Source organism: Lathyrus oleraceus, chromosome 5 (genome assembly GCF_024323335.1).
Source record: "Lathyrus oleraceus cultivar Zhongwan6 chromosome 5, CAAS_Psat_ZW6_1.0, whole genome shotgun sequence".
Taxonomy (NCBI): Eukaryota; Viridiplantae; Streptophyta; class Magnoliopsida; order Fabales; family Fabaceae; genus Lathyrus; species Lathyrus oleraceus.
In genome coordinates, this window is record NC_066583.1 from 612,311,945 (window position 1) to 612,338,559 (window position 26,615).

Below are 26,615 nucleotides of genomic sequence, written 5' to 3' on the forward strand. Positions count from 1 at the left end.
TAATGCTTTATTTCAATTATAATTTTCTACTATTTTTTAATTTTAATTTTTAAATAAAATGTATATTCTATTTAAAAGCTTTGTTAATTTTAATTTTTAAATAAAATTTATATTCTATTTAAAAGCTTTGTTAATTTTTATAAAAAAATAATTATAAAACAACGTGGTTTTGACACTAACAAAAATAAAATGAGCAATATAGAACTGATTCGAGTTGTTTTATTTCAATGCTATTAAATCGAAAGCAACAATTGAGGGTAAACATGGGCGTCGGAGGGAAATGAGCAAAGATTTAGCCGGAAAGAAACACCATAAGATCTATTGGGTCTTCAAAATTTAATGGCAAATGAAACTTGTGCACAATGCGCCACCTAATATGATTGTGTACGCTAGGCAAACCCCATTTTTATCTGCGATATTCAAAACATAGTATTGAACAAATTATGCAGTGGTTCTGTAGCATAAACAAAGATCTATTGGGCATCATTCTGAACTTTCCTTGATTTGGTTAAGGAACACACAACTAATTATGCAGTGGTTTTGTAGCATACTGGAAAACCCGAGAACATCAAATGGATCACAATCATCAAACTCGAGGAACTATGCATTATGAAGCAGAACTAATCAACGCAAAGTAACAAGAAGTCAATTATATTTCAAAATAAAAACTTTAACCATAGTTTCAAAATTAACAAAATACAACCTGAACAATCATATTCTATGGCTCCACTGTTGTCACCTGTTGCCATTCCCCATCGACTGCTTCTTTCCATAATGTGACATTGTTGTTTCCATCCGCCACGGCCAGTATATTTCCTGTCAAAGACCATGACACCCTCCAAACAGGGGTTTTGAAATCATTCAAAACTTTTCCTTCCCAATGATCCCCTTCTTTGCCTACAGTCCATATGATCACTTTCCCATCCTGCGACGCACTAGCAATAGTGGATTTAGGTAGTCCCAAATTTGGCGCCCAAGCAACATCTCGAACCCAATCGTTATGCATCTGAAGCGCAGGGAAGCAGTCCATCTTCCACTGTCCATTGCTAAGCTTCCACACCTTAACAGTATTATCACAACCACCAGAACAAAGCTTCTGCACAGGATCAAGTAACCCTGATCCAACAAGAGCACCCGGCGCCATTGAAGGAGCCCAAGACACAGAAGTGACACCAACTGGATGAGCTTGATCAATCCTCGATGTGTCCCATCCACCATCTGCTCTTGCAGTGAATACAGATATATTCCCATCCGACGAAGCACAAGCCAAGCAAAGACCCAACTCATGAGGCGCCCAAGCAACTGAATTCACAGATGACTTATGGTCATCGAATACATGAGCTTGTGTCCACTCGTTTTGGTTACCCTCCTTCCAGAGAATAACACGCCCGTCAAAGGAACACGAAGCGAGCAGAGATCCAAACTTAGGGTGAGCCCAGGCAACCTCCCAAACAGGCCCTTGGTGACCAGTCAGAGTTGCTAGATGCTGAGAGGCTGAATTACTCACCCCAATTATCTTAATCGTGTGATCCGAAGAAGCTGTTGCCAGCCTCTTTCCATAATAATCCATCGCAACATCGTGCACGGTGTCTTGATGACCTGTTTCAACCTTCTGAGAAGGCATATTTCTGCTATAAACATATCAATAATTTAGAGTTAGTTTCAAGTAACCGAAGCCATCTTAAACATAACTAAACTAAAATCTCTTTCAATTTTCAGCTTCCAAAGGTTTTGAAAGGAAAATTCATCCTAGATCAAAGAGAATTAGGGATCAACAAATCATAGACATAAGATTCAATCAAATCAACCTAAATAAATAGAATCAAAATCATCCAAATAGGACACTACTCAAGTTTCAAATCTACGTGGTTAATCTCGACCAATGGCCGCATCACGGCCGTGCGGCGGGCGACATTGCCGCGGGAGAGAAAACCTTAAATGGAGACAGAATGTAAAGATCTAGGTTGAAATTTGAAACAGGTGGAGTGGATCGTATACAAGAGAGAGGGAGAGAAAGTACCTGAGAAAGAGGTGAGACAGAGAGAGTGATGAAACGGAAGGCGGTGACCGGAACTGCTGTGGCCGGAGCTGTTGGTGAATTAGGATATGAGATCCAAAAACAATAACACTTCAACGGAATATGAAAGGAAAAAAATCAATGTTGTTACTTTTCTTCGTTTTTTATTAAATTATTTATTTGGGCTTTTTTCTTACGATAGTTACTGGGCTTTCTAGTCCAATTATAGAAATTTTATCATGGCACTCCCGTGCTTTGACATGACACCCCATATATTAATGACAAAATTACTATTCGCATTATTTTTCAAAAAAATTATTTTATGTAAAAACTTTCACTCTGAAGAACTATTAAAAAAACAAATGATCCGGTAGTTAACTAGAAATATCCGATATTAAAACTTTTGACAGATTTTTAGAACAATTTGACGGCTACAAGGATTCAAGGAGTTAGTATTTTTTATCATTGAAGACCAATTCTTATCTTCAATTTTATGTACTGTTCTTAGAAACGCTATGAATAATTTAGTTATAAGTATCTAATTTTCTCAAGATTAAGGACATGGTTGAATCACTTCTCAAAAACTGTTTTTTAATTTTTAAAAAATTAAAATTAAAAAATTTGTTTGATAAACTATTTTTAAAATTAGTTTTATTTTTTAGTTTTAAAAACTGAAAAAGTAAAATTGGTAAATGTAGTTTTAGTTTTCATTTTCAATTTTTTCTTAAAGAAAATCCAAAAAGTAAAAACTTACGGAAAATTGTAAATTTTTATTTAATGGTATTTTCGTAATTTTTTGATTTTTTTATTTATAACTTCAAAAGGATATTAACATTATAAGACGCATTTTTAAAAGGAAATAAAATCCATAATAACAATTATGATTTGTATAAATGTTTCGGATAAACATAAAGCCATTATCAATAAATATTAATGGCTGATCATTTTAATTTTATTCATGCATTCAAGTTCTATTTTTTTTCTTTAAATAATTTAATTCTTCTAATTTTTTATATTTTCATTAATGAAATTATATATATATATATATATATATATATATATATATATATATATATATATATATATATATATATATATATATATATATATATATATATATATATATATATATATATATATATATATATATATATATATATATATATATATATATATATATATATATATATATATATATATATATATATATATATATATTAATTTTAAAATATTTTATATATACATCCAACTAAATTACATCAAATAAATATATTAAAAATTAATCTAATAATGTATCACTAGCATGTATTTTGATTCAATTAAAAAGTTTTACATAGTAAGTACATAATATATGGTAAATTTATTTAAGATTATTTAAAAAAAAAGTACGGTTCAAAAACCTAACTAAAAATATTTAAAATATATAACTGATAAAAGTATTTTATCAGAGAAAAATATGTATCATAAAAATAATTATTTGAAACTTTCAAAAACAAATATTTAAAATTAATAAATTTATAGTTATGATTTTTATTGAGTTTTTAAATATATGGAATTTTTCTATTTGAGACAACAAAAATATAAGAATATATTCTTTTTATCAATAAAAATTAGGTTTAAATGCATTTTTGTTCTTATTACTTTCAAAAAAATAAAATTTTGACCCCTCATTTTTAAAAATTTCTATTTTTGTCCCCGACTTTGAATTTTTTTCTCGTGTTTTGGTCCCTTACATCAATTTAAGATTCAATTTAATGATGTAGAAGTGTTTAAGTGGATAAATTTTAGAAGTCATATCAGCAAAATTACTCTTAAAGTATGATGTGAATATTAAACTTATCAATCTAAGCACGATCACATTGACAAAATTGTGTCTCAGATGAAGTATGAGACTCAAACTCAAAAGAAAAATAAAATTAAGGCACCAAAAATATAATTTTTAAAATAGAGAAGTTAAAACTTTTTATTTGAAAATAGAAGGACCAATATTACATTTAAATATTATTTTTGTTAAATTATTATTCAATATATTAACATTTTAGTGAAATACGGTGGTCGTTCTTAGTGATATCCATTAGAGTAAGAAGTGGGCACTCTGAGAGTATATTGATAGATTCATCAAGGTAGTTGTATAAGTAGAATGACTCAACGATAAACTAGAGTGTTGGATCTTCGAGAAGAGACTGAAGCTGAATTTTTTGTTCAGAAAGAAGTTCGGGGTGAAGGAACCGGCAAATATGAGTGACCTCACTCAAGTCAAACCCTGTATCAACTATGAAGAGAAGTTCTTAACTTAAGATGTTGGAAGCAGTCACACATATGAAGAGAAAATCAGAGTTTTTGGAAGCATCACTATAGGAAGGCATGAAGGCAATAGGCACCACGTGGACGGAAGTAGAGAAGGGCATCGAGGACCCCGATCCAGATTTTCAAAGTATACTCAGTTGAACATGTTCAGACAAAAAATTCTACAAGAGTGTGCTAAGGCCTAACTAAAGAACGTCAGAGGTAAGATATCCCAATAATGTAAAGTAGTTAGCACAAATTAATAAATCAAAATTTAATTATTAATTATAATAAAAATATTTTTAATATATATTTGTTAATAAAAGTGTTCTTAAAAAATAGACTACCAAAGAGATTTTTTATTTTCTCATCTCTAAAACTGTTTTGAAAATTAGCTTATGAAATGAATTTTTTATTTTTTCATTTCTAAAATAGTTTTGAAAAGTTAAATTATCAAACAATTTTTTTATTTATTCTCTTCCTAAAAATACCTTTCTAAAATAATTTTATAAAATGATTTTTAAAAAGTAAAAAGCAAAATTCATTCAAACGAACCATAATCTTTTGAGATGATGTTAATTTGATATGCTTGAACCACGTGATTAGCTTTGTATTGTTTGATTAATTTAAAATTGTAGTATTATTCAATAATCTTTAATCATAATATTGAACTTAGATTATGAATATCTACCGAACCGAGCTTTTAAAATTAATGAATGGGTGAATTAATTGTGATACTAGAGGAGCATATTAAGAGATTAGAGAAAGAAACAATCACCAAATAGTGGTAGTTAACAAATTCTTGAAACACCTAGTCTCCTTAATACCTTATCAATTTTAATTTCTTTTTTGTTCAAACCAACTTTTATGAAGAAAAAAAAAACCAATTTATGATTTTAGTACTCTCAAATTACATTGTTAAAATTACACGGTCATTATGGATACAAATTTAGAATTTTATTATTTGACGAAATATTCATTCCTCGGGGTTCAACTTGGAAAGATGTTTGAGCATCCAAATCCATTTGGACCCAAGTAAATGGATCCATTTGGACCCAAGACAGAAAATCAACTAAAAAGAATCCACTTGGGTCAAATGTGGAAGGCCCGGAAAATATATCAAATAAGGGATGAACATAATGGTGCATTTTGGTCACGTCAAACTAATATAATGATGTCAAAGGATAAAGGTGCAACCCACTTTTGATATTAGGTAAAGTTTGTGTTGGAAATATTGTGACCAATAAGTAATGGATTTATTCACGTATGTGGGGGTTATAAGCATGTATGATTATGTTCTCCATGTAAAAACATACAAACAAGTTTGCAGATGAGAGGTATAGGACAATCCTTATTTGACCAAACAAGAGAATTATAATTATAATTATATTTCAGCATGTACTACAGTAGGCTTTGGTATAACATTTTTATTTTTATTTATATCCTTATCACCTTATATTGATATAATAATTTATTCATAGATGGGGTAAAAAGCTTTTTTGATTATGACACCAGAAGCACATTTTCATTTTATTTTTTTCATATCCAGCCTCACCCCAAGTAATATCCCATGGATTTTTAATTAATCAGTATGAATCTTCACCTTCTCCACCATAATCAATTAGACTAACTCCATGCGAAATATCCATCGTTTCCTCAGTTGGTAGGTTATCAAATATGTTACTCTTGTAACTTTTAAAACTCTGCACAAAAAGGAGAACAAGTGTAATCAGTTGTTGTGCCACTGCTTAGAAGATTCTGTTCCCCATCTCCTACTTTTGATAGCCTTTTATTTTTGCAGAACGAAGTTTACCTTTGTTGTTGCATTTACTAGCTTGACCTTTGTATGGATAATTTATTGCATTACTTACTCCATTTTTCATTACATACTGAAATATGTATGTTACTCTACCAGTAGTACATCCACTAATCAATTTACGAGTTTTTATCTGGACGGTTCCTTCTATTGTTGCTATTGACGAAAATACCCAGCAACTATCTAAAACCACAAAACGTCATCATTAATCACTAAATTTCGTTCATGTTTTTCTAAAATTTAAACTTATTTTCGCATAATATAACAACGAAAAAAAATACTACAACAATTGTTCTTACTACACTGTTTTTGACTCTTGACTTTGCTCACGGCTCCGTGGTTGTTCCAATCCACGCTGGTTCGAATTTACGACTTTGGTGACAGGATAGGTGGAGCAGGAACTTTACTATCATTGAACATATCCTCCAAAAACTCTTCCTTCATTGTGAAACAACTATACTTACTAGCAAATTCTTTACCACTTAAATCCAAAAATTGATTCAAACCCAGTATGTAACTAGAATTTCCATCCTTGTTCAACTTTTCAATACACTTCAAATTCTCTGAAAATATCTCAACTGTGTCGTCCTTCTCGTCACTGTTTCGATAGACACGCTCGAATTCTTGAATCCATCTCTCGTACGCTCTTTTTGCATTAACAGACCGCGACATGGCTTGTGGTGTCACACATACCAAAAATCAATAAAAATGCATACACTATAACTGATTTTTTTATTAAAAAAATCGATAACAATGCATATGTTAAATCGGATTTTTTTTACAAAAAATAAGTAAAAATGCATACACTATATTAGATTTTTGAACAAAAAATCAATAAAAATGCATATGCCATACCAAATATTTTTATTTTTAAATATATAAAAATGCATTTGCCATACAGGATTTCTTTTTTAAAAAAAGCATACTCCATACTGGTTTTTTTTTATAAAAATAAATCGGTAAAAATGCATACGTCAAACCATATTTTTTTGAAATAACGGATAAAAATGCATACGCCATACCTCCTTTTTTGAAAAGTCGGTAAAACTTCATACGCTATACCATCTTTTTCTTTAAAAAATTGATAAAAATGCATACGTTAAACCAGGTTTTTTTTAATAAAAAAAATGCATACGATATACTATATTTTTTTGAAAAATCTATAAAAATCCATACCCCATAATGACTTTTTTTAATAAAAAAAATCGATAAAAATGCATACATGTTACTTGTTATTTCAAAATATTCGAAAATAAGTATGGTTGTAGCAATTTTTTCCTAAAAATCCAAGAATATGCTGATTTTTTCTGGATTTTATAAAAATCCAATTGGTTGATTTTTTTTTTTGAATTTAATATATCCTTATCACCCTAGATTGATATAACACTTTTTTAATAGATGTGGCAAAAAGCTTTTCTAATTGTGACAGCAGAAACACCTTTTCTTTTGATTTTCCCATGTCCAGCCTCACTCCAAGTAGTATCCCATGAATTTTTAATTAACCAATATGTATCTTCATCCTCCCCACCATAACCAAATAGACTAACTTCATGCAAAATATCTATCGTTTCCTTTATCGACAGGTTACCAAATATGCCATCTTGTAACTTTTAAAACTCTGCCCAAAAAGGAGACCAAGTGTGATGGGTTGTTGTGCCACCGCTTCTAGAAGATTTTGTTCCACATCTTCTAGTTTTTGATAGCCTTTTATTTTTGTAGAATGAGGTTTACCTTTGCTATCACATTTACCAGCTTGACCTTTGTATACATAATCTTTTTCATCACTTACTCCATTTTTCATTACATACTAAAATGTGTATGTTACTCTACCAGTAGTACACCCACTACTCAATACATCACAATCGATAAGTTCTTGCTCAGAAAGTTCCACCAATTTATTAGTTTTTATCTGGATGATTCCTTCTATTGCTTCTATTGAAGAAAATTCCCAACAACTTCTATTGTTTCGATAGACACACCCAAATTCTTGAATCCATCTCTCTTACGCTCTTTTTGCATTAACAGATTGTGGCATGGCTTGTGGTGTCACACATGCCAAATACACCATCGAGTAACCTAGAGCTAAATACATTATTGAATTTTTTTAAGTATGGTATTGTAAAAATTATGATTTGTCAAATTAATCAAACTATTTGGTTTAATTTATAGATACAATAAATCTACATTAAGTCGAATATATTATATTCTACTGTTATACGTTGCAAACTAATAAAAATATTTTTTTTAATTCTCTAAAACATATTATTATTCACGTGTTTATCTAAATTACAACATGCCATTACCAAAATAAAAGAATCTCATTCAATGTACTCACAGTTTCTTCTTGTTTTTATTATTAACATTTAATCATTTAACTTTTTTTTCTTAAAATTCAACATTATTTTTTTTATTAAAACTCATTCATTTTTAATATTCCATTGTTTTTTCTCTCTTTAAGATTCTTTCGCTTAAACATATTTTATTAGTATCCAAACCATGCATTTTTTTTATAAAAACACATGCTTTTATCGGTATTTTCAAAAACCAATATAAATTCATACTTTTCTATCGAATTTTATGAAATAACCGGTAAAAATGAACCGTTAAACCATATTTTTTTAAAAATCAATAAAAATGCATACGCTATACCTGATTTTTTAAATAAAAAAATCGACAATAATGCATATGTTAAATCAGAGTTTTTTTACAAAAAAATCAGTAAAAATGCATACGCTATATTAGATTTTTAAACAAAGAATCAATTAAAATGCATCCGCCTATCAGATTTTGTTATTTTTAAATATCGATAAAAATGCATTTGCCATACAAGATTTTTTTGTAAAAAACTGCATAATCCATACTGGATTTTTTTAAAAAAATCGGTAAAAATGCATACGTTAAACCAATTTTTTTTGAAATAACTAATAAAAATACATACGCCATAGCTCCTTTTTTGAAAAATCGGTAAAACAGCATACGCTATACCATATATTTTTTTTAAAAAATTGGTAAAAATGCATACGTTAAACCGAGTTTTTTTAAATAAAAAAATCTTTAAAAATGCATACGCCATAACAATTTTTTTTTGTTGAAAAATCGATAAAAATGCATACATGTTATTTATCATTTCAAAATATCCGAAAATATGTATGATTGTACCAATTTTTTTCCTAAAAATCCAAGAATATGCTAACTTTTTCTGGATTTTTTAAAAATCCGATTGGTTGATTTTTTTTAAAATTTAATATATCCTTATCACCCTAGATTGATACAACAATTTACTCAGAGATGAGATAAAAAACTTTTTTGATTGTGACACCAAAAGCACCTTTTCTTTTGATTTTTCCATATTCAGTCTCACCCCAAGTAGTATTCCATGAACTTTTAATTAACTAATATGAATCTTCACCCTCCCTACCATAACCAATTAGACTAACTCCGTGCGAAATATCCATCGTTTCCTTAATCGGTAGGTTACCAAATATGTCACTCTTGTAACTTTTAACACTCTGCCAAAAAAGGAGACCAATAATCGGTTGTTGTGCCACTGCTTCTTGAAGATTATATTCCCCATCTCCTACTTTTTGTAGCCTTTTGTTTTTGTAGAATGGGATATACCTTTGCTATCGCATTTACCAATTTGACCTTTGTATACATAATCTTTTTTAACACTTACTCCATTTTTCATTACATACTGAAATAGGTATGTTACTCTACCAGTAGTACATCCACTACTCAATGCATTGCAGTCGACAAGTTCTTGCTCAGAAAGTTCCATCAATTATGAGTTTTTATCTGGACGATTCCTTCTATTGTTGCTATCGAAGAAAATGCCTAGCAACTTCTATTGTTTCAATAGACACACCTGAATTTTTGAATCCATCTGTCGTACGCTCTTTTTGCATTAACATATTGTGGCATGGCTTGTGGTGTCACACATGCCTAAAACACCATCGAGTAAACTAATGCTAAATACCACATTGCATTTTTTTTAAAGTGTGATACTGTAAAAATTCTAATTTGTGAAATTAATCAAACTATTTGATTTAGTTTATAGATACAATAAATCTACATTAAGTCGGATATATTATATTCTACTATTACACGTTGTTGCAAACTAATAGAAATATCTTCCTTTTTTTAATTCTCTAGATTATATTATTATTCATGTGTTTATCTAAATTATAACACGCCATTACCAAAATAAAAGAATCTCATTCAATGTGCTCACAATTTCTTCTTGTTTTTATTATTAACATTCTTTCATCTAAGTTTTTTTTCTTAAAATCCAACGTGTTTTTTTTAATTAAAACTCATTCATTTTTAATATTCCATTCTTTTTTCCTCTCTTTAAGATTCTTTCACCTAATCATATTTTATTAGTATCAAAACCATGCATTTTATTTATAAAAACACATGCTTTTATCGGTTTTTTCAAAAACCAATGTAAATTCATACAGTTCTATCAAATTTTATGAAATAACTCGTAAAAATGCACGTGTAAACCGCATTTTTCAAACAAATCAATAAAAATGCATATGCTATACCTAATTTTTTTAATAAAAAAATTGATAAAAATGCACATGTTAAATCAGATTTTTTTTTACAAAAAAACCAGTAAAAATGTGTTTGCTATCTTAGATTTTTGAACAAATAATGAATAAAAATGCATATGCCATACCTTTTTTTTTTTTTGAAAAAATGCATACTCCAAATTGGAGTTTTTTTTATAAAAAAATAGGTAAAATGCATACATTAAACCGGATATTTTTGAAATAACTGATAAAAATGCATACGTCGTACCTCCTTTTTTGAAAAATCGGTAAAACTTCATACGCTATACCATTTTTTTTAAATTGATAAAAATGCATACGTTAAAGAGGATTTTTTTTAATTAAAAAATCGATAAAAATGCATATGATATACTTGATTTTTTAGAAAATTTATAAAATTGCATATGCCATGATGACTTTTTTTTGTTGAAAAATCAATAAAAATGCATAATTGTTACCTGTTATTTCAAAATATCCGAAATACTGTATGATTGTACCAATTTTTTCCTAAACATTCAAGAATATGCTGACTTTTTCTGGATTTTTTACAAATCCGATTGTTTTTTTTTGAATTTAATACATCCTTATCACCCTAGATGATTGATATTACAATTTATTCATAGATGGCGTAAAAAGATTTTCTGATTGTGACACCATAAGCACTATTTCTTTTGATTTTCCCATATCCAGCCTCACCCCAAGTAGTATCCCATGAATTTTTAATTAATCAATATGAATCTTCACCCTCCCCACCATAACCAATTAAACTAACTCCATGAGAAATATCCATCGTTTCCTTAATCGGTAGGTTACCAAATATGCCACGTTTGTAACTTTTAAAAATCTGCCCAAAAAGGAAACCAAACGTAATCAGTTGTTGTGCCACTACTTCTAGAAGATTTTGTTCCCCATCTCCTACTTTTTGATAGCCTTTTATTTTTGCAGAATGGGGTTTACCTTTGCTATCGCATTTACCAGCTTGACCTTTGTATACATAATCTTTTTCAGCACTTACTCCATTTTTCATTACATATTGAAATGTGTATGTTATACTACCAGTAGTACATCCACTACTCAATGCACCGCAGTCGACGATTCCTTCTATTGCTGCTATTGAAGAAAATGCCCATCAACTTCTAATGTTTTGATAGACACGCCTAAGTTCTTGAATCCATCTCTCGTACACCCTTTTTGCATTAACAGACTGTGGCATGGCTTGTGGTGTCACACAAGCCAAAAGCACCATCGAGTAAACTAGAGCTAAATACCTCATTGCAATTTTTTTAAGTGTGATACTGTAAAAATTCTAGTTTGTGAAATTAATCAAACTATTTGGTTTAATTTATAAATACAATAAATCTACATTAAGCCGAATATATTATATTCTACTGTTACACGTTGTTGCAAACTAATAGAAATATCCTTCTCTTTTTAATTTTCTAAATTATATCATTATTCATGTGTTTATCTAAATTACAACACGCCATTACGAAAATAAAAGAATCTCATTCAACATGCTCATAGTTTCTTCTTGATTTTATTTCTAACATTCAATCATTTAACTTTTTTTTCTTAAAATTCAAAGTGTTTTTTTTTAATTAAAACTCATTCATTTTAAATATTCCATTGTTTTTATTTCTCTTTAAGATTCTTTCACCTAATCATATTTTATTAGTATCAAAACCATGTTTTTTTTTAAAAACACATGCTTTTATCGGATTTTTCAAAAACCAATATAAATTCATACATTTCTATCGAATTTTATGAAATAATCGGTAAAAATGCATGCGTTAAACCACATTTTTTAAAATATCAATAAAGATGCATACGTTATAACTGATTTTTTTATTTTTAAAATCGATAAAAATGCATATGTTAAATTTGATTTTTTTTTCACAAAAAATCAGTAAAAATACATACGCTATATTAGATATTTGAACAAAAAATCAATAAAAATGCATAGGCCATACCGGATTTTTATTTATTTTTAAATATTGATAAAAATGTATTTGCCATACCGGATTTTTTGAAAAAATGCATACTCCATACTAGATTTTTTTTTTAAATGGTAAAAATGCATAAGTGAAACCAGATTTTTATGAAATAACTGATAAAAATGCATACGCCATACCTCCTTTTTTGAAAAATTGATAAAACTGCATACGGTATACCATATATTTTTTTTTTATAAAAATGCATATGTTAAACAGGATTTTATTAATAAAAAATTGATAAAAATGCAAACGATATACTAGATTTTCTCGAAAAATCTATAAAAATGCATATGCCATAATGATTTGTTTTTGAAATATCGATAAAAATGCATACCTATTACCTGTTATTTGAAAATATCCGAAAATATGTATGATTGTACCAATTTTTTTCCTAAAAGTCCAAGAATATGCTGACTTTTTCTGGATTTTTTAAAAATCCGATTGGTTGATTTTTTTTGGAATTTAATATATCCTTTTCACCCTATATTGATATAACAATTTATTCATAGATGGGGTAAAAAGCTTTTCTGATTGTGACACCAGAAGCACTTTTTTTTTCCCCATATCCAGCCTCACCCTAAGTAGTATCCCATGAATTTTTAATTAACCAATATGAATCTTCACCCTCCCTACCATAACCAATTAGACTAACTCCATGCGAAATATCCATCATTTCTCTAATCGGTAGGTTACCAAATATGCCACTCTTGTAACTTTTAAAACTCTGCTAAAAAAGGAGACCAAGTGTAATCGGTTGTTGTGCCACTTCTTCTATAAGATTCTGTTCCCCATCTCCTACTTTTTGATAGCCTTTTATTTTTGCAGAACGAGGTTTACCTTTAGTACCACATTTAGCAGCTTGACCTTTGTATACGTAATCTTTTTCAGCACTTACTCCATTTTTCATTAGATATTGAAATGCATATGTTACTCTACCAGTAGTACATCCACTACTCAATGCATCACAGTCGACAAGTTCTTTCTCAAAAAGTTCCACCAATTTATGAGTTTTTATCTGGACGATTCCTTCTATTGCTGCTATTGAAGAAAAGGCCCATCAACTTTTATTGTTTCAATAGACACGCCCAGATTCTTGAATCCTTCTATCGTACGCTCTTTTTGCATTAACAGACTGTGGCATGGCTTGTTGTAATATCCCATACCCCTTTAAATTGATCAATTAGTTCTCAGTTGAAACTAATTGAGTTCCTATGTACTCTATCCCTTGTCAGTTGGAACAATTAGAGCTCTTATGTACTCTAAAAGTTGTCAATTGGGACAAATAGAGTAACCAGTGGACTCTGAAGAAAGCAATCCTTATTAAAAGAGAAGGACCATTATTAATAAGTATAAGAAGGAATATTTTGGTAACATTAATAATTGGTCAATTGGTATTAGAATATAAAAATATCTCTTGAGGATATTTTATATAATTATATAATTTCATATGATGTTATGTATATACGTATTGGGTGGTGGAAAGAATAGGTAGAAAAAGGTGTGGATAAGATTGGGAAAGAGAGAGTTATCAGGAAGTGGAAAAAGAGAAAAGGAAAGAAAGAAAAAAAACAAGAAAGGAAGAGAAGAAGAAAACGTGAAAGAAGAGGAGAGAAAAGAAGAGGAAGGAAGAAGGAGCTCATCCTACCACCATCATCTCATCTCCATAATCATCTCACCTTCATCATCATTCTCCATTTTTCTTCACCAAACTTCATCACATTCTCCATGGAAAAGTGAGTTCTAGTTAGTTTCCTCTCTATAGTAAGATTCTCATGAAATAGAATACTAGGGTTTGGTGTTGTTGTCTTGAATCATGAAGAAAATGGATAGTATGGTAGGCATCCTTGTTGTTACATGTTGTTTGTAATCTTTCATGTTGCTTATATGAATTGATGTTATGTTGTATGGATTATGTTGTTGATTCATATGAGCTTATGTTGGTACATGTCTTAGCATGATTTAAAGTGATTAAAGATGTCGAAGGATGAGTATAGAAGATGTATTTTTGGATATTATGCAGGTGTCAATCGATTGGTTGCAAAAAAGTCGCAGAATTAATCGTTTGGTTCAGAATTCTGTGAAGAAAAGCTGAATTTTTGCACATGTCAATCGATTGGCTACGGTGCTCAATCGATTGGTCCTGTCAAATTTTGTGAAAAATAATTACAGAAACCTCATGCAATCGATTGGTTCCCAAGTCAATCAATTGGTCCAGCCTTGTTTTACCTAAAACCACTTGTTCCTTGTTTCTAATACATCTTAGGATTCCATTAACTTATACCATGATATATATGTACTAGATTGACAATAATATGTCGATCTATGCACAATCGAGTGGGTTTTGACCTAGAATTCCGATTAGGTTAAAACGATTGTAGTTTTAGTTTTGTAAATCCGTTTTCGACGCAGTCGGAAGTGTTAGAAAGCTAACAGAGAGAACTATAGTATAGAGAGAAGTCTCTATGAGTTATCCACTATAACTTTCCCTTGAGTTCGATTAACCCCGCCGTATGATGATTGAACGAATACTCACTTTGTGGTGTGAGAGTGGAATAAGTTAGAATGAGGTGAGTCGCGTGATGGATTTGCCTAGGATTATTGGGACATGTTTGATTATCATGTGTGCTTCTTGTATACTTGATTATGCAATGAGTTGGTTCCATGTCTCCATCATAAGACGAGAATCATTCTTCCTATTTTTTATGGGGTTGAATAAATTGTAAAGTGAATCCAATACCTCATCAAGTGATAAGAATAGACCATGGGATGCCATGGGTATTATGTGTATTGGTTATAAATGGTTATGAATTGTTGTTATGTTTCTTATGTGATGCATTCTATAACCTATGCACGAATTGTTATTGCGTTGATTATGACATGATTGGTTGATTGTATCGGTTAAACAATAATATGACTAAAACTTATGAGTAAGATAAACCTAGGAGAATGCTAGGTAAATGACTTAGAAAGATAACTTAAGTCAAGAAATGATTTAGATAGTGATGCTTGGACGAATCATACCGTGGTGTGTACAACAAATAAGTAGTCATGGAATGATACATTAACATGCTTTGTAAGGAACATGTGTGATTTATGTATGAGAATGGATCATGTTATGATGCCATGATAATTTGTTTGATATTTTGGTGAGGAACATTTGTTCTAAAAGTCCTATTTTGGTGAGGAGCCTTGCATTGAAAGTCCTATTTGTTGTTGAGAATTAATCACGTATTCAGAATTAGTTGTGATTGTGCACATACCACTTCAAGGGCTTAGGTAAAGTTGTAAATGGTGATGTGGCACCAATAATTCGTGCCTCAATTGGGTTTGAGCACCAACCATGGCGGACATGGGAGAAAGGTGGACACCTAAGTGGGATAGAGGCCTATACAGTGAAAGATACCCTAGGTGGGTTAGAGGCCCATACAAGTAACAGTCGCTTGAACTGAGGATTAAGCCTCATAGAGGAACCAATATCCATCATTAAATTCGAATCATATGAGCATGCGTGAACCGAGCCTGGCTTAGACGTAAGTCCGTTCGGGGATTGACGTTTCTTGAATCCGAATAGTGATTTGTTGAGTGGATGCAATCAAGTGACATGTTTCCATACATTGCGATTATCCCTTAGTTACTCAAGTCCTAATTACAAGGTGCGAGTGATGCACAAGTAACTGAAGGTGAGTACTAGAGTTAGAATCGATTAGAAACCCTGTAGAGCTGAGTGGACCCATAGGATAGAAGAACTCACTGAGATCATTATCTCATCCCATTATCGTTGTTATTTTCCAGTTACACCTTGCAGGTTGAATTCATGAGGAGCTTCCTACTAATGTTTCGAGGGATGCTGATTATCGTGATCTTCCGCTGTGGAGTTGTGTACAATGAAGATATTGTACATAGTTATTAGAGTTTTATTTAGGCACTATTGTATGACATGTGCCATATTGTTGTATTTTATATTATAGACATGTATATAATTATGTCGTTAGGCATTTATGTTGGATCAGTACCAATTAATACTGTGTATAATGTATATTCTAGACGCATATTATACATGGTATTACAGTTGGTATCAGAGCAGGTCAATTCTCGACTTAGCCTTGAAACATCATAAGTAAATCTATTCCTGTCTCATATCTGTGTTTAGCCAACATGATTCTTAATATCATTGTATGTAGTATTAGGCCTAATCAACCTAATTCTATGTGCGTGGTAGGTAGGATCATGATTGAGCGACCACAAGGACTCTAAAGTGTTGGTTGAACTTGTGCTCTGAATGTAGGCTCAAGCCAAGAGTTATAAAGTAAGGAGAACCAGTTAGCTCAGTAGAAGTTTCAGTAGGAGTTGTGATTCGGGTAATATAGAATTAAAGAGTAGTTTATGGTTCAAGCAATCCTGTAGTGTTGATGGAGTTGGTAAGTTGAGGATTTCTATTAGATAAATTGTCAGAGCTTCGAGAAAGATGTGAATTTGCTAGTGGAATAAGATTGACCCACTGATATGGAATATGTATTGTAAGTAATTCCATATAGTAAAGGAGAAAGGATGCTTATGTTGCACATATGTCATAAGGTTTGGAAGTGAGGTAGTGTATCAGTGTTTCAGCTTCTAAGGCCACTAAAACATTTTGGAAGAATGAGAATACTTCAGGGAATTGTTCGGAATTGTATCTTCCAATAGGTTCAAGGTTCGAGAGGTAGGGAAGTTAAACACCTTTGTAAGGGTTTAAAGTAGTGGTGAAGTATAAGAAGAGGTTCGAGGATATGAAATTCTACCCTAAGTGGAACACGTACGCATCAGAAGAAAAAAAAAAGCAGAAGATAAACCAAGTATACCCAGTCTTAGGAGGGAAATCAAATTTAGGATGATTCATTGAGATTCAATATTCAGTAAGAGACCATTATGGGATGCACTTCAAATAAGGAGATTATGGAATCATAAGATGTGTGATTGATGATTGTTCGTATGTGTAGATTTATAGAGGATCCAATGTAGTGGATAAAGTTAAACCTTGGTATTAAGAGAAGTATGTGATAGTAGCATTATGGTCACAAGTATGTCTAATTGATTCTTTGTCTTGAAGTGGATGTGAAGTAACACATTCTTTATTGATTAGTGAATCTCGTGTTCTGAGAAGTTGAATTTATGGTAAACAACAAAAGACAAGCCAAGCTTGTGTACGGGGACTAAGTGTAGAAACGTGAAACAAACTATGGCGTGTGAGCTCATGAGGAGGAAATGAGGGTTGTCTGTAGCAAGTCATCTAAATAAGTAACCTAGGTGTGGTGAGATGTGTAGTAGGTATTGGTTTGGAAGAGAATTCCTGTCAATAAGTGTGAAGTGATGTCAAGGTTCATCTTGAGTGCATACTTTTGAGTTGCAAGAGTAAGAGTGGGTTGTTGGAAGCTAGATTGTTGTTCATCTTTCTGAGTAGTGTTTGGTTTGGTTGATCATAGAGTATGATGTTTACATCTTGTTGACACTAAGTATATCCCAAATCTTATTGGTGTATTGTAGCGGTAAATTCACGACCATCAAGCTATGGATAAACTTGACGTCAATAAAACCAGAGTCGCCGCCGCACTTTTATTGTTTCCAAAGGAAAAGGGGAAAGTACGAACAAAACCAAAGGATAAGAAGTTTTCATATCAAAACTAATAAAATGCCAGAGATCACAGGTAAGGGGGTTGGTTACACAGAGGGAAGGTGTTAGCACCCAAAGTGTCCTAGGTACTCCTAGGGAGCCCTTTTTATGTGTGCATGTGTTTTGGTATAAAAGATGTTTGAAAAAAAATAGAGTGTGGGAATGAGAAAAGAATTCATTGATTATATTTTTGTGTTTGACAAAACCTTCGGTCTTGTTCCTACGTACCAACATAAAAATGAGGGATCAAAACCTTGTAGTTCGGGGTAAAAATTTCAAAGAAGAGTTGGCGAATTGATTTTAACAAAAATTTAAGAAGAGGGCACAAAAGGAGAAAGGCTTGAATAGGGTTGTTAATTCTTTTTGTCTTTTGAAATTTAAGTAAATATGGTTAAGTTTATTTACAAGTTTGATTAAGGAAATATTTTTTTAAAAATTCATTGGCATAAGGCCAAAGTTTCTAATTGTTAAAACATGTTTAAGTTTAAAATCACAAGCAAGAAAGGTTTTTGAAAAGAGGGAGAGATTTTTAAATTTAAGAAGTGGGAGGAGATGAAGAGACTATCCTAAGCACAAAATAAAAGTTAAGAGTTGAAAAGATCTGACCAATGGGATGCAATCCAACATACAAGAATGTCATAGAGAAACCCATTTTCCTTTGGACTTTGATTAAGAAATAAGAATAAGCAATGAGAAATATCTAGACATCATAAAGATCAAGGCATCAAATAAAGATAGCCACATCCAAGCAAGCACTCCAATAGCTAGCAGTCTTCATTGTCTTCCAAAGTATCAGATGAGATATTCCTTGATCAACTTAGAATAAAACATCAGACAAAGATCGTAACAAAGTAACGATTAGGCACAGAGAAAAAATAGCAGATGAAGCAAAGAGATCCAAAGTATTACATCAGATGAAAGTCCCTTGTCAAGAATAGCTCATTCTCATATGTTGGCATTGGCTAAGTCCTTTAGCATATGGAAAGCTGTCTAATTCTAAGTCAAAAGCTCAGATCAAATCGCAACAGTCCACCAAATGTTTTTTTTAGGGTTTTTGTTGTTATTAGGTATTTTAAGGTCCTAAGACCACAAACAAGATCAAAACACATAAACAAATATATACAATCACAAGATATGGCTTAAGTGAGCAAAGTGAAAAAAAAAGACTTGAACATAAACAAATTATATGAAATGTAAATGACAATGAATGATAAATGACTGAAAATTAAAATTGCATAAAGTAAATGGCTTGAAAGTAAAAGCATAATGAATAAAAGTTAGTCAATGGTTAGTCAAAAGTTAGTGTTGAGTTTTAATTGATTAAGTCATTCTTTGGAGAACACTCAATCATTCATTCACAAGTATGGATCCTTTAACCAAGACATCATCCATGAGAAGGGCTCCAACTTGGATAATTCAACAAGTATGCCACTAGCTCTCATGAAAGGAAAAAAGGTCAAGTCTCCACACAATTCCATGAAGAATGGGAGACTTACAATCTCACTTACTAGAATGCTATGCCTTGAGGGTCAAATTTAGTTCTATGTTAAGCAATCGTAATTGGACTTATGTAGAAGTCACAACTATCTGAGGCCGGACAATAAAAATATAGGTGTTAATGCATGTTAGAGATTTGGTACAAAGAACCAAACTCCAAAAATATACCACACACTAAAAGAAAATGGGAGGGATTTATCTCAGTCATACTTGTATTGATTCATCTGACACAAGGTCATTGATGAATCAATTGACATTTAGACATTAGAGATATCATTGATCCAATGAGGGAATGGGGAGGAATATGGATGAAGATGAATAGGGAGGGGAAGATAGAAACACAAATTGATCATGAGAGGAATTTTATCACATCAAAACCATCCGTTCACTTTGGGAGATGAAATGTACATTTCATCAATCCCCTAAATCCAATGATTTTGATCCAACAAAGTCAAATCAATTATGACCAAGGCCTAAACAGAAAGTCAAACATCACAAGACCATAAAAATGGCTCAATAATATTTTTAAGCATTTAATTAATTAAAAATCACATTAAAAATGAATTAAAATGCATTTTAATTTGAGTAAAACCTCAAATCCCTTCAAAACACCAAATAAATGGCCAAAGGATTTATCCTAGGTCAAACAAGGTCAAATGACCTTAGACAAAAAATTTCACAATTTTTAAAAAGTCAGAAGTATTTTTAAACAATTAAAAATATGCACAAAAACACTTAATTCATGAAAAATACCAAAACCAATCCAAAAAATGATTTTAATTCATAATATGGAAGAGAAAAATATTTATTTTTTTAGGTGAAAGTCCCATATTTTTTTGATTAAAAATAGATTTATTATGAATTAAGCAAAATAACACAATTAAATGAAAAATCAGAAAATATGTAAAATTAGGGCCCATCAGATCTCCCTCATTAATTGAGGTGGCAGATCTGATGGCCACACGCACACTATCTACCATGTGCCAAGTCAAACACGTTGCAAAGATGGTAATCAACATGGACGCTCAAGATTAAAACATTTGAATCAAATCAGAAGGCTGGGAACACGCCAACACACCACCGGAGCTAGGGCTCTGGTCATCTTCTCCTGTGAACCTCACCAGACTGGATGACCACCAACCATCACCAAAATGAAAAACAAGGACATGATTTTAAAGAAAAAATGCTCAGGAGCTCGAATCTGGCCTCAATTTTTTTCAACTCCAAGTATATTGAAAGATACAGGGATTTGAATTTTGAGGATCATGAACTGTGTTGATTCGATTTGACCTCAAAGCAACTCAATCTTGTTCCCTACATTGGTAGGACTTCAGAAAACCAACAATCAATCAAAATGAATGAGAAATGAGGAAGAATCGAAGAAAAGAAGTTTCTAAAATTTCACCTTTGAGGAGCTTCAAATCAGGTTGATCTTGCTTCCAATTTGACTTGGCTTGACTCTAGAAGCTTGCAGGAGATGATATTGATGATTAAGAGGCTTGGACTCTTGGAGTTTAAAAAAACTTCAAGATTATACTTTCAATGGTGTTTAGGGAAGAAGGGGGTCGAAGCTTGGGCAAGAGGATCCACATGAGATGATGTAATCAGGTCCAAATGAAGTGATTTTGGACTTTTTGGAAAGTTGACATCAAGGGGGTCAATGGTGCTAAGAATAGACCATGGGATGTCATGGGTATTATTTATGTTGGTTATAAATGGTTATGAATTGTTGTTCTGTTTCTTATGTGATGCATTCTATAACCTATGCATGAATTGTTATTACGTTGATTATGACATGATTGGTTGATTGTATCAGTTAAACAATAATATGACTAAAACTTATGAGTGAGGTAAACCTAGGAGAATGGTAGGTAAATAACTTAGAAAGATAACTTAAGTCATGAAATGATTTAGATAGTGATGCTTGGGTGAATCGTATTGTGGTGTGTACAACGAACAAGTAGTCACAGAATGATACACTAACATGCTTTGTATGGAACATGTGTGATTTATGTATGAGAATGGATCATGTTATGATTCCATGAGAATTTGTTTGATATTTTGGTGAGGAATATTTGTTCAAAAAGTCCTATTTTGGTAAGGAGCCTTACATCGAAAGTCCTATTTGTTGTTGAGAATTAATCACGTATTTAGAATTAGTTGTGATTATGCACATACCACTTCAAGGGCTTAGGTAAAGTGGTAAGTGGGGATGTGGCACAAATAATCCGTGCCTCAATTGGGTTTGAGCCCTAACCATGGTGGACATGGGGGAAAGGTGGACACCTAAGTAGGTTAGAGGCCCATACGGTGCAAGATACCCTAAGTGGGTTAGAGTCACATATGGGTGACGGTCGCTTGAACTGAGGATTAAGCCTCAAAGAGGACCTGATATCCACCGTGAAAGTCGAATCATACGAGCATGCATGAACCGAGCCTGACTTAGACGTAAGTCCGTTCAGGGGTTGATGTTTCGTGAATCCGAATAGTGATTTGTTGACTGGATGCACTCAAGTGAAATGTTTCCATACATTGTGATTATCCCTTAGTTACTCAAGTCCTAGTTACAAGGTGCGAGTGATGCACAAGTAACAGAAGGCGACTACTTGAGTTAGAATCGATTAGAAACCCTATAGAGCTGAGTAGACCCATAAGATAGGAGAACTCACTGAGATCATTATCTCATCCCATTATCGTTGTTATTTTCCAGGTACACCTTGCAGGTTGAATTCATGAGGAGATGCCTACTAATGTTTCAAGGGATGCTGATTATCGTGGTCTTCTGCTGTGGAGTTGTGTATAATGAAGATATTGTACATAGTTCTTAGAGTTTTATTTAGGCACTATTGTATGACATGTGCCATACTATTGTATTTTATATTATAGACATGTATATAATTATGTCGTTATGCACTTATGTTGGATCAGTACCAATTAATACTGTGTATAATGTATATTCTAGACGCATATTATACATGGTATTACAGTTGTGGTGTCACACATGCCAAAAACACCATCTAGTAAACTAGATCTAAATACCTCAATGAAATTATTTAAAGTGTGATACTGTAAAATTCTGATTTGTGAACTAATCAACCTATTTGGTTTAATTTATAGATACAACAAATCTACGTTAAGTAGAATATATTATATTCTACTGTTACACGTTGTTGCAAACTAATAAAAATATCTTTCTTTTTTCAATTCTTTAAATTATATCATTATTCACATGTTTATCTAAATTACAACACGCCATTACCAAAATAAAAGAATCTCATTCAACATGCTCACAGTTTCTTCTTGTTTTTATTATTAACATCCTATCATTTAACTTTTTTTTCTTAAAATTCAACGTGTTTCTTTATTAAAACTCATTCATTTTCAATATTCTATTTTTTTCTCTCTCTTTAAGATTCTTTCACCTAATCATATTTTATTAGTATCAAAACCATGCAATTTTTTTAAAAAAACACATGCTTTTATCTGTTTTTTCAAAAATCAATAAAAAATCATAAATTTCTATCGAATTTGATGAAATAAACGGTAAATATGCATGCGTTAAACCACATTTTTAAAAAACATCAATAAAAATGCATACGTTATACCTGATATTTTTATTTTAAAAATCGATAAAAATGCATATATTAAATTGGATTCTTTTTTACAAAAAAATCAGTAAAAATGCATACACTATAATAGATTTTTGAATAAAAAACAAATAAAAATGCATACGCTCTACATGATTTTTTTTTTGAAAAAATGCATACTCCATACTGGATTTTTTTATAAAAAAATCGGTGAAAATGCACACGTTAAACCATTTTTTTTGAATAACCGATAAAAATGCATACGTCATACCTCCTTTTTTGGAAAATCGGTAAAACTGCATACACTATACGATATCTTGTATAAAAAAACATTGATAAAAATACATACGTTAAACCCAATTGTTTTACTAAAAAAATCGGTAAAAATGCATACGCTAAACTAGATTTTTTTGAAAAATCGATAAAAATGCATAAACCATAACAATTTTTTTTAAATCTATAAAAATGCATACCTGTTACCTGTTATTTGAAAATATCCAAAAATATGTATAATTGTACCAATTATTTGTTAAAAATCCAAGAATATGCTGACTTTTTCTGGATTTTTTAAACATCTGAATGGTTGATTTTTTTTTTGAATTTAATATATCCTTATCACCCTAGATTGATATAACAATTTATTCATAGATGGGGTAAAAATATTTTCTGATTCTGACACCAGAAGCACATTTTCTTTTGATTTTCCCATATCCACCCTCACCCCAAGTAGTATCCCATGAATTTTTAATTAACCAATATGAATCTTCACCCTCCACACCATAACCAATTAGACTAACTCAATGCGAAATATCCATCGTTTCCTTAATTGGTAGGTTACCAAATATGCCACTCTTGTAACTTTTAAAACTCTGCCAAAAAAGGAGACCAAGTGTAATCGGTTGTTGTGCCAGTACTTGTAGAAGATTATGTTTCCCATCTCCTACTTTTGGATAGCCTTTTATTTTTGCAGAACGGGTTTTACCTTTGTCATCGCATTTACCAGCTTGACCTTTGTATACATAATTTTTTCCAGCCCTTACTCCATTTTTCATTACATACTGAAATGTGTATGCCACTCTACCAGTAGTACATCCACTACTCAATGCATCGCAGTCGACAAGTTCTTGCCGAGAAAATTCCACCAATTTATGAGTTTTTATCTGGAGAATTCCTTCTATTGCTGCTATTGAAGAAAATGCCCAACAACTTCTATTATTTCGATAGACACACCTAAATTCTTGAATCCATCTCTCGTACGCTCTTTTTGCATTAGCAAACTGTGGCATGGCTTGTGGTATCACACATGCCAAAAACACCATTGAGTAAACTAGTGCTAAATAACTCATTGCAATTTTTTAAAGTGTGATACTGTAAAAATTCTAATTTGTGAAATTAATCAAACTATTTGGTTTGTATTCTACCGTTACATGTTGTTGCAAACTAATAGAAATATTATTCTTTTTTAATTCTCTAAATTATATCGTTATTCTTATGTTTATCTAAATTACAACACGCCATTACCAAAATAAAAGAATCTCATTCAATGTTCTCACAATTTCTTCTTGTTTTTATTATTAACATTCAATCATTTAACTTTTTTTTTCTTAAAATTCAACGTGTTTTTTTTATTAAAACTCATTCATTTTCAATATTTCATTTTTTCTCTCTCTAAGATATATTCACCTAATCATATTTTGTTAGTATCAAAACCATGCATTTTTTATAAAAACACATGCTTTTATCGGTTTTTCAAAAACCAATATAAATTCATACATTTCTATCGAATTTTATGAAATAACTGATAAAAATGCATGTGTTAAACCGCATTTTTTTAAAAAATCAATAAATATGCATACGCTATACCTGTTTTTTTTATATTAAAAATTGATAAAAATGCATATATTAAATCGGATTTTTTTTACAAAAAATAGTAAAAATGCATACTCTATATTAGATTTTTGAACAAAAAATCAATAAAAGTGCATACGCCATAACGTATTTTTTAAAAAAAAATGCATACTTACTGGTTTTTTTTTGAATCGGTAAAAATGCATACCTAAAACCATATATTTTTTGAAACAACTCATAAAATTGCATAAATACCTCCTTTTTTGAAAAATCGGTAAAACTGCATACGTTATACCATATTTTTTTATTAAAAAAGTTGATAAAAATGCGTGCGTTAAACCGAGTTTTTTTAATAAAAAAATTGGTAAAATTGCATACGATATACTAGACTTTTTTGAAAAATCTATAAAAATGCATAGACCATAACGATTTTTTTTTTAAAAAAATCGATAAAAATGCATATCTGTTACCTATTATTTGAAAATATCCGAAAATATGTATTATTGTACCAATTTTTTCCTTAAAATCCAAGAATATGCTGACTTTTTCTGTATTTCTTAAAAATCCGATTGATTGATTTTTTTTTAATTTAATATATCCTTATCACCCTAGATTGATATAACAATTTATTCATAGATAGGGCAAAAAAGTTTTCTGATTGTGACACCAAAAGCACCTTTTCTTTTGATTTTCCCATATCCAGCCTCACCCCAAGTAGTATCCCGTGAATTTTTAATTAACCAATATGAATCTTCACCCTCCCCACCATAACCAATTAGACTAACTCCATGTGAAATATCCATCATTTCCTTAATTGGTAGGTTACCAAATATGCCACTCTTGTAACTTTTAAAGCTCTGCCCAAAATGGAGACCAAGTGTAATCGATTGTTGTGCCACTACTTCTAGTAGATTTTGTTCCCCATCTCCTACTTTTTGATAGCCTTTTATTTTTGCAGAACGGGGTTTACCTTTGCCATTGCATTTACCAGTTTGACCTTTGTATACATAATTTTTTTCAACACTTACTCCATTTTTCATTACATACTGAAATGTGTATGTTACTATACCAGTAGTACATCCACTACTCAATCCATCGCAGCGACAAGTTCTTGCCCAGAAAGTTCCACCAATTTATGAGTTTTTATTTAGACGATTCCTTCTATTCCCACTATTGAAGAAAATGCCCAACAACTTCTATTGTTTCAAAAGACACGCCCAAAATAAAAGAATCACATTCTATGTGTTCATATTTTCTTCTTCTTTTTATTATTAAAATTCAATCATTTAACTTTTTTTCTTAAAATTTAACGTGTTTATTTTATTAAAACTCATTCATTTTCAATATATCATGTTTTTTCTCTCTTTAAG

General features: G+C 31.1%; 4 protein-coding genes across 7 annotated transcripts; all 4 read right to left on the reverse strand.

The window, feature by feature from the left end:
* Positions 1-193: 193 nt before the first annotated feature.
* LOC127087038 (protein transport protein SEC13 homolog B) lies at positions 194-2,184 on the reverse strand. Of its 4 annotated transcripts, none has more exons than XM_051027877.1 (3): positions 2,021-2,184; positions 704-1,628; positions 194-410 (listed from the first exon to the last, which is right to left on the reverse strand). In XM_051027877.1, exon 2 carries the CDS (start codon positions 1,622-1,624, stop codon positions 719-721), a length of 906 nt encoding a protein of 301 aa, XP_050883834.1. In that variant the 5' UTR covers positions 1,625-1,628; positions 2,021-2,184; the 3' UTR covers positions 194-410; positions 704-718. The 4 variants fall into 4 exon arrangements, with proteins under 4 accessions (XP_050883834.1, XP_050883833.1, XP_050883832.1 ...); XM_051027876.1 differs by lacking the exon at positions 194-410 and adding an exon at positions 574-620; XM_051027875.1 differs by lacking the exon at positions 194-410 and having other exon boundaries at positions 636-1,628.
* A 3,705-nt stretch (positions 2,185-5,889) lies between these two features.
* Positions 5,890-6,791, reverse strand: LOC127082408 (caricain-like). The gene is made up of 3 exons (XM_051022644.1): positions 6,490-6,791; positions 6,175-6,298; positions 5,890-6,006 (listed from the first exon to the last, which is right to left on the reverse strand). Exons 1-3 carry the CDS (start codon positions 6,789-6,791, stop codon positions 5,890-5,892), a joined length of 543 nt encoding a protein of 180 aa, XP_050878601.1.
* A 4,608-nt stretch (positions 6,792-11,399) lies between these two features.
* LOC127082409 (germination-specific cysteine protease 1) lies at positions 11,400-14,361 on the reverse strand. The gene is made up of 3 exons (XM_051022646.1): positions 14,343-14,361; positions 13,504-13,704; positions 11,400-11,782 (listed from the first exon to the last, which is right to left on the reverse strand). Exons 1-3 carry the CDS (start codon positions 14,359-14,361, stop codon positions 11,400-11,402), a joined length of 603 nt encoding a protein of 200 aa, XP_050878603.1.
* A 9,833-nt stretch (positions 14,362-24,194) lies between these two features.
* On the reverse strand, positions 24,195-24,716 carry LOC127082410 (caricain-like). Its single transcript, XM_051022647.1, has one exon. The coding sequence runs from the start codon at positions 24,714-24,716 to the stop codon at positions 24,195-24,197; it is 522 nt and encodes a 173-aa protein (XP_050878604.1).
* Positions 24,717-26,615: the final 1,899 nt, after the last annotated feature.